This window comes from Hydra viridissima, unplaced genomic scaffold, assembly GCF_058129835.1.
Source record: "Hydra viridissima isolate aposymbiotic clone 2 unplaced genomic scaffold, HvirCarnegie_v1 scaffold_5, whole genome shotgun sequence".
NCBI classification, from domain to species: Eukaryota; Metazoa; Cnidaria; class Hydrozoa; order Anthoathecata; family Hydridae; genus Hydra; species Hydra viridissima.
In genome coordinates, this window is record NW_028324304.1 from 9,851,197 (window position 1) to 9,863,740 (window position 12,544).

General features: G+C 32.2%; 1 protein-coding gene and 1 pseudogene across 9 annotated transcripts in view; one reads left to right on the forward strand and one right to left on the reverse strand.

Annotated features, from left to right (window-relative positions):
- Window positions 1–1,839: 1,839 nt before the first annotated feature.
- The window catches only part of LOC149888546 (putative carbonic anhydrase 3), a 17,694-nt gene continuing 6,989 nt past the window's right edge, over window positions 1,840–12,544 (forward strand). For 3 of the 9 annotated variants that reach the window (XM_090089430.1, XM_090089433.1, XM_090089434.1), the window contains exon 1: window positions 9,654–10,193. Coding sequence is in view for 3 of the 9 variants with exons in the window: in XM_090089429.1 (XP_089945555.1) it covers window positions 1,973–2,042 (70 nt within the window). In the remaining 6 variants the exon portion in view is untranslated. Of the gene's footprint in view, window positions 2,043–9,651; window positions 10,194–12,544 lie in introns of those variants that run through there. The other 6 variants (XM_090089429.1, XM_090089428.1, XM_090089432.1 and 3 more) reach the window with 6 other exon arrangements.
- Window positions 10,412–12,544, reverse strand: part of LOC149888547 (uncharacterized) — a 2,714-nt pseudogene continuing 581 nt past the window's right edge.

The following is a 12,544-nucleotide window of genomic DNA, read 5'->3' on the forward strand; positions in this document are numbered from 1 at the left end:
TTAAATACTTTAAAACTTGCTTCACTTGTTACGGAATTTTTGTGAAGTTAGACATCTAGCTAATACATGTCATTGTTTATGAATAAGATTTTTAAAAGAAGGATTTTTAAGGTGATTTTTAAATCCTTGACTTCAAATTAGAGCATTTTCCGTTAATTTTCAGGTCTATGTTTCAATATTTACAGGGCCGGCTCAACAGCGTGGCCAAGCACCACTTGGCCACAGGTGCCGCTTTAAAGGGGGCGCCAAAAAAATAGAAAATTCAAAATTCAAAAACAAAAAAAAATTAGAAATAAATATAAATAAAAAAAAAAAAAAAATGGTTTTTAGATTAAGATTTCAATTTTATAAAAATTTTTTTTCAAAGAAAATTTTCCGTAATTGTGGGAACTCTAAAAAGCCAGTTTATACTACTGGTATAACCCACATTGAACAAGTTTTTGCTCATGAAGCTAACTCAATTCAATGCATGTTACCTTTTTTACTCTTAACAAATTTAAGTGAATAAAAAAATGTTTCAAAAGAGGATATAAAAACAACCATCATGCTTGGAAAGAAAAAGTTATCAGGAGCTCAAAACCTAAAAAGAAAACAAGAAAAAGATGTTTCCCTGTCAAAGTATAAGGGAAGTTTGGAGAAGTATTTAAAAACTTGCTCAGAAGTTGTGTCAGTACCATCTATTAATTTCAAAAGTATTCAAAACATTCAGGTAAGAAAATCAAACATTTAACAATTCATCATATGTTAAATTTGACTAGAATATCATTAAAAATTTGAGTAATATTTAAAAATTTGTTTACAGTGTGAGCCATCAACTAGCCAAAATGATCTCAACTGTAATCATTCTGAAGCAAGCAACCAAATGGACGCTGTCATTGAGTCTACAACGTGCGCAGTTGAACCAGAAATCTTCGATAATTAATTGGATGTTGGAAGCTGGCCTAAAACAATTGTCTTTTGAACTAGATAATGAGCCTGAATTTGAAAAAAAGCGTGGTCGTACCAAAAAAAGAATGTTAGCTTATGAAAGTCAAGAGGAATCAATGACTGAAGAAGACAATTTTAAGATTACCTTCTTCAACAGCATTTTGGATCACGCTATTGGATCTTTGCAGGATCGGTTTGAAATGCTTATGCAGCATAATAACCAGTTCAACTTTCTTTACAGTTTAAATGCCAAGGACACTACTGAAGATGAAATACTAAAAAGATGCATGGATTTAGAAAAATTATTATCTTGTAATTAGTTGAAAGGTGTCTCTGGAACTGACTTGTATGAAGAGATGAAATATTTGCGAAATTATTATAAGGGAAACTACTCTCCAAGAAATATTTTAGACTTTATTTATTTGAAGCTTTTCCAAGATGAAGTTAATCAAAAAGTATATTCGCACAACAATGACACAGGGTAGAATGGATGGTCTGGCAATGTTATCAATAGAACAAGCAATTGCAAAAGAATTGGACTTAGAAGATATGATTAAATCATTTGTTATTGTAATAGCAAGAAAGGTTAAATTGTAAATAAATATTGAATGTCCATAATACGATTTATTTTTTTAAAGGGGGGGGGGGGGGCGGGGCGGCGCCAATTGAAAAATGGCCACAGGCGCCATATACCCTTGTGCCGGCCCTGAATATTTATCTGAATCAGCATAAAATTTCTATCAGAATCAGTTATAAAAAAAAAAAAAAAAAGGGGGGGGGGGGGGGAGGAAGCGAAAGTACAGCAGCGCCGAATTTTGGGTCATTGGGTTTACGCCAATTTTGTCGGATCCGAAAAAATTCATCGGTTTTTACGACTTGTAATTTCGATCGGAGTGAGTTTGATAGTGGAATCCCCAAGAGTGTTTCGATCTTTAAAAGCTTTTATAATTTGTAAACGTTTCATCTGAACATTGAAATTCTCATAGCGCTAATTAGTAAATATAAAGATAAATTCAAACGTAAAACTTGATCGTCATTCTGAGATATGTTTTTAAATTTTGCATTGCTCTTAAGCATACTTACTTACTTGAGGGTTTCCGGAGTTCAAGCAAAAAGTGAGTCTTTTTTTCCATATTAAACATAATGATGCAATTTTTAACATTTTTATCAAGCGTGATATTAGACAGTTTGAATATAAAAATTGAAAAATTTGCTTCGTCTTGTAGTGTAAACAAAGCTATTTTTTAAAACTTCGTATGATTTTTTTCTTTTTTTCTTGATATTTCTAACATGAACTAGTATCACAAATTTAGCTTTTTTAAAAAAAAAAGAAGCGAAACTCTTAATCAAAAAAGTTTGGGGCATTGGGTTCAATAAATCTTGAATGAAATTTCTGTGAAAAAAAAAATTGCTACGTAAAATATTGAGTAGAAACAAAACAAGTTTAACCGAAACCGGTAATCTAGCGGGAGAAAAAAAAAATGTGCAGCATGCCATACTTTTTACAATTTTGTAATATTTAAAAAAGTTAATTTAGAGCTTGATTTTATCATTTAAGTATCATAAACTTCATGTAGTTTTTTTTCATATATTTTTTTGAATGTAAAAACTAAATCGCATTTTAAGTACGCGAAAATGCAAATAATAATCAAACCACAAGAATCTAAATATTTTAAAACTTGTTTTTATATATATATATATATATATATATATATATATATATATATATATATATATATATATATTACAGTATTGGACAAAACATTTGCAACCAAATAATGCTAATTTAGTTTCTTTATATAAAAGTGCTGCATTTTTTCAATTTAGAGAAATAACTATGTAACTGTTTAGAGACAAAGTTCTTCAAGTTTTATTCATCACAAAGTTCTTTATTTGTACACGAAAATTAATAAATTTATCAAAATTTTTAAAAAAAGATGATTTCCTTCTGGACAAAACAAGTGCAACTCGACAAAATGTTGACTAAGCTGTATTTCGCTATCAATATTTTGTGGCGAATCCTTTGTTGTCGATCACAGCCTTGCATCTTCGAGGCATAGATTCGATCAGGTGATCAATGAAACTTTGTGGAATCGCTGCCCAGGCCTTTTGGATTTGTTCAAACAGTTGATCCTTATTACGAACACCTTCACGATTAATTCTGCGGTTGAATATCACCCAAAGGTTCTCGATAGTGTTGAGATCCGGAGATTGAGGGGGCCAATCCATCACCGATAGGTGGTTGTCTTGAAACCACTGCTTGAATACTTTTGCAGTGTGTTTCGGATCGTTGTCTTGCTGAAAAACCCATTTTATTGGCATATTCCATTCAGCATGAGGTAACATAACATCTTTCAGGATATTTTTATACATGAAACGGTCCATTATTTCATCGTTTCGATGTATTGGACCTAGATCGTTAGGAGAAAAACACCCCAGACCATTACATTGCCTCCACCATGCTTCACGGTCTTATGGCAGTAACGTAAATCGAGGCGTTTTCCGGCCGGTTGACGTACACGGCAAATGCCATCGCTCCCAATGATGTTGAACTTCGATTCATCACTGAACAGGACAGTGTGCCATTTCTGCACATTCCAGTCAATATGAGATGTAGCAAACAGGAGTCTTTTCTTCTGGTTTTTTTAAGTGAAATCAGCGGTTTCTTTGCAGGGCGTCGAGAAAACAATCCGGCTTCAACAGCACGTTGTCTGATTGTTCGGTCCGATACAGGCAGCTCTAATTGCTTTTGTATCTCGACTGATGATATCCAGGGATTCTTCTTTGACGGATCTGACGGTCATAGAATCCTCTCTAGAAGTGGTGGAACGCAGTCTTCCACCTTTGAATATCGCGTGAAAAAATGGACCCTCTTGATACGGTCCATTTTTTCACGCGATATTTATCACAAATACTTTTTTGTGACATTCCACTTACGTAATCGCCAATAATTTTCTTTCTTAGTTCCAATCCAAGACTGTCGGGAGCCTTTTTTGCACTTAAAGTCATAAAAATAATAAATATTTCTGGATGCTACTGGATGCTTCCAGATGCTTCTTCTGGAAACTTCTGGAAGCTTCTGCATGCTTTGGAAACTTCTGGATACTTCCTTTAATTATTAAAAAACTTCCGTGACGTTGACACGGACCAGACTTAAGAAAATTAAACAAACCAAAAAAGTTGCACTTGTTTTGTCCGCTGCAAAATGGCACTTGTCAACGAAATTCTGTATGTGTGCTGTCACCTGTCAGCTGATTGCTCATGTCATGGCATGCTATGACTCCAGACTCCTGAACTGTTTGCTGTGGTTAGTATAGGTCGTTTCGTTTTTAAGACATGTAAAATAAGGAACACTTTTTAGAATTGTTCGATGTTGGTTGCAAATGTTTTGTCCAATACTGTGTATATATATATATATATATATATATATATATATATATATATATATATATATATATATATATATATATATATATATATATATATATATATATATATATATATATATATATATATACAAGTACAAGTACACTTAACCGCAAAATTAACGCACCACCTATACATTTCGATTTATTTTAATTGTCATCAATATTATCATATATTTTGACAAATATATTAAGAACAGGACACATGAACACAGTTATTTCAATGATAATAATAAAATTGACTTTAAGGATGTTGAAAAAAAAAAAACAAAACAAACAAAACCAAAAATATGGCTTGTTTAACAAAATAAAGCAAAATGATTATTATTGTTATACACACTAATACAACTTAAATTGAAACATTTTTGACTTATCAATAACAAGTGTTACCACCCCTTGATGTTATTACAGCCTGACACACCGTGGCATACTTTTCATTAGAGATCTAGTCGTGTCTTGAGGGATATTTTCCCATACGCGGATGTTGGCTTCTAACACGACGTCCCATTATGCCCAAAAGATGCTCCATTGGGTTCATATTTGGACTGCAAGTTGGCCACTCCAAAGCTTCAATACTAACACTATTTAAGTATTCAGTAACAATATGTGCCGCATGTTGTTACTGAATACTAGCATTATCCAGAATAAGAAGGAATCCATCTCCGATGTACAATGCAAAAGATACTACAAAACATTCTAAAATGTCTGCTATGTATGGTTGAGAAGTCAGACGTCCACCATCAACAATAAAAAGCTCTGTGCGAGCGATTAAAGATATTCCGCAACATACCATCATTGTGCTGCCTCCATATGAAGTGGTTTCTCGAATGTTAAAAGCGAAACATCCTTCATTTGGTCTTCTGTACACTCTTGGGCGGCGATCATAACTTAAAACTCAAAAGCTTGACTCATCTGTAAATAAGACCTGTCCCCAATTATGCATTTCCTAATTAATATGCCTCCTTGCAAAGGACAATCTGGAACCAGTAGCTGCTGCCCGAGGTCGTAAATTTAAAGCACGAAGTCTTCTTCTTAAGATATCTTGACTAACAGCAGTTCGATGAGCCTCAGCAAATTATATTCTTTTTTAACAGTAGTTTATTACATCAAAATAAATGAAAATGGCGGAAAACAAGGTTTTTATGGACTCATTGACATTTGTATTTCTTAAATTTGAGTTATTTACTTGTATGACTTGTTTCAACATATCAAAATAGTTTCAAGAAACATATTTTTGTCATCATATGCTACTTAAAAATTTGTCAAAATGTTTTAATTTGAATAATGATTTACTATTCAAGAAGTGCTAGATATTTGAAATAGCATTATTTAACAACTTTAGTATTTCCTGTAATATAAAAGTAACATTATTTACTTAAACATTATAGGGGACGTAAAGTGTTTCTGATATATATTAATGATTTTAAAAACAACAACAAAAAGATTTGATCTTATCCCGAATATGCGTGAATTAGGAGTGGATAAATTACCATTTTGGAAGGATTTACTTAGGGAAATGAAATAAAACTGAAGAAATTAGCAAATAGATCATAAATTAATGCTTCTTTAGATAGATATATTTCAAAAATGAAGAAAAAAACTAAAACAATGTGGTAGAAATTATGATTCTTTTATAGAAAAAGAATACCAATGGCTTCAAGAAAATCTTATAACCATTAAAAGTAGCCATTTTGGTTCTGGAAAACCCATAAACAATGGGTGGTCCTTGGAGAGCAAAGGAAAAGAGAAAAATTAAAAGATCTAGGTATTGAACATCATGCTCTATTGTTAGTCTCTGCAAGAATTATACTTTTTAAAAAAAATCAAATGTTTTATAGATCAAAAAAGTTAAAGACACTTGGATAACCTTTACCTTAAATATGAGTGTAAAACAAACTCTTGCATTAGAAATAAATACTGACCTCAGCGATAAACAATATTAAATGATCAGAAACTTAGCCCTGGGACACATATTTATCCCCTTCTTGCACGATATTTTAGTGAAAAAGTTAAATATTATCCCCAAAAATTTTTTTCTCTCTGATTTCAGTTGTTACCATTAATTTTTATAAAGCTGTGTTTATATACATGGTATAATAATATCAAGAATAGCAGCTGAAATAAATAATGGTAATTGTGCCAGAAATTCATTATTTAAATTTCACATTAAGGATTAACTAGTGTGTCTCGTTATGTCTCGTTATGTCCCGTTAAAAAGATGTAAATTCCGGGAAATTATAAAGCTCCCATTTTGTCCGGGAAATCTCGCCTTGCCTTAGTTTTTTACAATTAGTAGGTATGTGTGGAAAATTTTTAAACTATTTAACTATTTAATTATTTTACATCATTATAAAGAGCTTTAAATCAGTATTACGATAGTGAAAATTTTATAAAAAACTAATGATTCTACTAAAAGTTATGCCCATTTAAAATGACAAAAATTCATTATAAGGAATGCTTAAGAAAACTGCAACCAACTTAAAAAATTAGCGTTCGGCTTACGGTGGTTTTGTAACAGAACTTCATTGTTTAGTTTTTAGCTCATTACTTTGCCTCGTTTATATTTTTATTCAACTAATAACAGAATATGGTTTTTTTGTGTGTGTTTGTGTGTAAATCATGTTTTGAATACTTTAAAAAAATCATCAATATTTTAAATAAAATTTCATTTTTCTAAAAAAACAATTTTTTAATGAATAAAAAACTCATATATACAAAATGCTCAAAATCGTGAATCCCCCCCCCCCCCAACCTCTACAACTGAAGAATATTTGGTACCTTTACTGCGTGCAAAAATAGAGCATGAGCGTGTCATTATTTTTTAATAAAATGTGGCAGGTACATAGAAAATAGATAAATAAAATTGATTCAAAAGTTAGAAAAAAAAACCCATCATCCCTTCAATGTCAATTCACTTCCAGAACAGGAATGAAGTTTTCAATAGCAATGAAATCACTAAAAACGTTTGTAACTGCAAAAAAAAAAAAAAAAAACTGCAATAAACTTAAAACACTCTACTTTTAAAATATTATCTAAGTCAGCATAAAATTCTAAAAAAAAGACGAGAAAAATCCATCCATACGACACCTACTTAGAGCACGCGGTGTAAAAATGGTCACAGGTTTTATCTTTAAAATCTGTGCCGTTAATCGCAGATACGCACGTGCCTTCAATTAGAGCATCCCGGAAAATAAAAAGATTAAATCACATAGGAGTCACCTTTATAAACTATTTCTCACATCGGAATTTACGCATTTACGCTCTTTCCGATGGCGGGATGCTCTCTATTTACAATGATATATTATATACAGCTGCGGACAAAACTACGTGAACGATTGCAAATAGTTTTTTTTAATGAAATTTTCAATGTCTTAAAATAAGTTTATAGTTTAATACTATATATGGTTGGATAGCGCGTTTTTTGCTCTATAAGACTGTGTAAAGTGTATTCTCTAATAATTTGTTTAAAATTAAACATATCTAAATGTTCAAAAAGCATCAAATATTTTGCGCGACAAAACCACGTGAACGATTATACAAACGTAAAAGAATAATTTTACTAACATCAACAAATAATAGATTCTAAAAAAAAACAAACATTAATATTTAGTTGCATAGCCTTTAGAATCGATAACGGCCTTGCACCGTCTTGGCATAGATTCTACAAGAGTTTCTAGTAACTGTTTTGGTAATGCCTCCCATTCATACTGTACGGCTCGAAAAAGTTCATCCGGTTTTTGAAATTTGCGACCTCCCAAGCGTCGCTCACATTCAATCCATAAATTTTCGATTGGATTTAAGTCGGGAGATTGGGCAGGCCACTTCAAAACCGTTATGCTATTATTTATGAGCCAATTTTTTACAGTCAAAGCTGTATGTTTAAGGTCATTATCATGTTGATAAACCCAATTGTGAGGCATTTTTTCTAAAGCGTGTGGCAACATTTGATTAGATAATATTTCCCTGCACTGTAGTTGGTCCATTATACCGTTCACACGGTACAACGGACCAATTCCAGCCCAGGAGAAACACCCCCAAACCATTATATTGCCACCCCCAAATTTTACAGTTCCTATTGTATACTCTTTTGCAAATCTTTTACCTACTGGACGCCTAACATAACCTCGACCGTCGCTGCAAACCATGTTAAATTTACTTTCATCCGACCACAAAACTGTTTTCCAATTTTCAACCGTCCAGTTTAAGTGATCTTTAGCGAACTGTAGACGATCTTTGACGTGCCTGGGCTTAAGGAATGGTTTCTTTGCAGGTCTGCGCCCATAAAGACCTCCTTCGTTTAAACGCCTTTGAATCGTTCGTGTGCTTACGTTTTCCATGCCTGTTTGCAGACGAATTTCAGGGGCTGTCAAATGTGGATTCTCAAGAGGTTTTCGCACAATTTTTCGATCAGTACTAAAAAATAAAATGTTAAACATTAAAATTAACATTAACATTAATATTATTAAGATTAAATATTAAAAAAATGAAATTAAAGGAATATTACCGCTTATCCGTAATACGTGGACGACCACCTTTCTTAACGATCTTTTTGCTCTTTTCTCGGTGTATAATTCTATGTATTCCACCTTTTGACATCTTCACATGAGCTGCAATTTGCCCAATGGACCATTTTTCTTCTTTGCGCAAACGCAAAACCAAGCTTTCAATTTTTGAATCAGTTTGACGAACCATTATAGTTTAATTTTTTTAATTTTTTGATGTTAAACAGAATAATCTTGAGAAATTTAAATGATTGTAAGTTCTTAGAATACCAAAACCACATGAACGATTTTTAAAAGCACTGATTTCGATGTGAATATAATATAATTTGCATCAAAAATGACGCTTTTATAAATCGTTCACGTGGTTTTGTCACGCAAAATATTTGATGCTTTTTGAACATTTAGATATGTTTAATTTTAAACAAATTATTAGAGAATACACTTTACACAGTCTTATAGAGCAAAAAACGCGCTATCCAACCATATATAGTATTAAACTATAAACTTATTTTAAGACATTGAAAATTTCATTAAAAAAAACTATTTGCAATCGTTCACGTAGTTTTGTCCGCAGTTGTATATACTAGATGTCCAATTATATATTAAGAATAACTAGATGTCTAACTGCCGTAAATCGGTATAAGAAAAAGTGAAGCAAAAATCGGCCATTATGGGGGGCAAAATCTTTACGCTATTTATCAAAACAAAACAAATACGAAGCTTTTGATTTGTTAAATTTGCCCCCCATAATGGCCGATTTTTGCTTCAAAAAATACGCGAAAGTTAGACATCTAGTTATTTTTAATATATCATTGTAGATGTCTAACTTCGATCCGAAAAGTGAAGCCGTGGAAGCCATTACTAATTCGGGCAAAAACATGTATTTTTAACTTTTATTTCGTACGTCGGATATAGCTTTTGGGGTATTCCATGAGAAAGTGGGATAAATATTCTAGTCATGTAACCCACCATCTCAGATTTTCTTCATACTTTGTGAAAATGATCACCAACATCACATAGATTACCTTGTAAAATTTCAACACTGTAATAAAAATGGTTTTTGAGATATCATTATTTCAAAATCACCTATTTTGGAGGATTTTTTTCATTTGGCGGCCATCTTGATTTTCGTGTTGTTTTTGTTTTGCATGTTATTGTAAAACTATACATGTGATCAAACTGAAATTTTGCACCTTAATAGTTTTGATGATGAGGAATCAGAATATAATGTTTATTTTATATAAAAGCAATGGGAACAAAGTAAAAATAAGAATTGTACTTCAGCTATAGTCTATCTGGGAAAATTTAATTGACCAAGAAGGGCGGCCTGGGAAGCAAGGTAGCATTATAATTTTATTAATTTTTTTTACTTTTTTTGTTAAATACATATTTTAATGAGTCTTTTGTTAAAAAAATAAGAGGTGGGTTTTTTTGAGTTTTTTTATAAATAATCAAATAGAGTTGAGTAATAAATTACGTTTGGTTGTTAGATAAATACTTCTTTAGAAATTCTTGAATCTTATCCGTTATCATTAGTCTACTGCTACTATGGCTGAGTTAAATTAAGGAATGGACCTTAGGCAAATCTTCTGTGTCTATCTGGTATCTGTGGCCTGTTGTTGAAAATGACAGTGTTTTTAGCATAATTAGGATATGAGGTTTAGGTACCCAACAACAATCATCTCTGCTAGGCCAATTGAAAAAAGTGTTGGGTAAATGAGGATGCATGAATTTTACAAGGGCATCTTCATTGTTTTCATCAACTTCTAATACCAAACCGACCCACTTAAGCATATCGTATTTGCAGATATAATATTTTCCTGCTCTAATTTCTTGGAGATATTGTATTGAGCTTGTAAGGTTGAATGTTAAATTGAATTCCTCCTGCTTAGAGACTCTTTTGACACATGCTTGTTGCTTCCTGTGGAATAAATTGATGGAAACTTCTTGTACCAGGTAAAGTCTTTGCATTATTGAATCGGGGAGTCAAAGATTTACGAACTGAGCAAATATCTTCAGCCTTTAAAAAAATAAAGTAGATGCCAGATATGTTGTCTTTAGAAAAATTGAACATTTCTTCAGCATTCTGAATTTGTAAGCCAGTTGGAAGTTGAAGACTTGCATTGGAAACAAGTCTTTTAACTGTCCCACCAATGCCCTCACATGGTGACTTTCCATGTGATGTTGCAAAGAAATTCCATTCACATTGCATCCCAAAATCTTTAGCATGATAACATAAATTTAAGAAATGCTTGCAATTTTTGTACTGGCCAGCACAACTGTCAGAAAAATAGTGGATTTTTTTTTGTATTGGGGAATATTTTTTGTACAATTGTGACAGTTCTTTTCATAACACAATAAACAAATCCAACATCATGTGCTAAGTCATCAGATATAATACATAAAGATGTTGGTTGACTTTCAGTAGCACCCTTATCTTGTTTTGTATAAATAACTACAGGGTGCAGTGTGCATTGTTGTTGGTTCCAGTGGTAACTCTGGATTTCGTCTTGTATGACAAATTTAAAGTTTCCTGCAAAATCAAGCAAAACAATAATTTCATTTAGGGGTATCGATGACTTTAATTTATTTAAGTATTTACCTTGTGCTTTTGCAATTTAAGAGTGGGATGTTATAATATCAAGCTTCTCACAAAGACCTTCTATGAATTCACCAACTGTAGATGTGTAACTTAAAAGTTCTGCTCTATCTGTTGTAGTCCACTGTTTAAACTCAATTATTTTATCTTCATAAACTTCGTCATTCATTTTGTAATAACTTTGAGGTTACATAATTGATAACATTCTGAATTCCAGGGCAACTATTGCATCGATGGACCATGCATTCCCTTGACTCTCTACTACAAACAATTTTCTCAATAAAATCATGGTAACTTTTCTCCAGCTTAACTGCACTAAGCATAAGCTTAAGGTTCTGGTGTATCGTACAGACGCATACAGCATGGGTTCCTTTTTGCCCAGCGTAGATACACCATTTTGGCTTCAACTGAGCGAATTTCGAAAATCCTATTTTGGGCTGAGGGTTTTGTATTTTAAATTCAGCATATAATTCTTTAATATTGCAAAGAAGTAATCGTTTTGATACATGTTTATTTTTGGATATACTTACAAAATCCTTTTTACCTGGCAATTGCCGACTGAACTGATCATTGCAGTAAAAGCTTTCCACTTTACCTATGACATTTGGGTTAATTCTAACAATATTAGTTTTATTTGGAAGTGCTAATATCCCCTTTTCAGCTTTAAGTTTCCTTGCTTTAGTTATTGTTGACTTTGATGTATTAAATACTTCAGCTGCTTTATTTAAAGGCCATGAATCAGGAATCAAAGTCAAAACCTGAATCTTTTCCCTTCTGTTTGCAGTTTTTAGTTTTTTTTGCATTGAAAATATTAACTTATCTAGATCATCGGCTTTCTTCTGATATTCAACATTGGGCACTTCAGTAACTTCACTTCTCAGGTCTGCTGTATTAACATTGAGGATAACTGATAGCTTTTTTGACATGAGTTCATTAGCTTGCATTAATTTTCTTTTGCCTAGGGAAATCTTTGCATGTTGTGGGATCCCATGAAGTTTTACTGGTGATACATCTAAAATATCAAAACTGCTGTTTATAAGTTCTTTTTCTTGTGAAACTTCGATCTCTTCATTAAAAAAATTTTCTTCCAA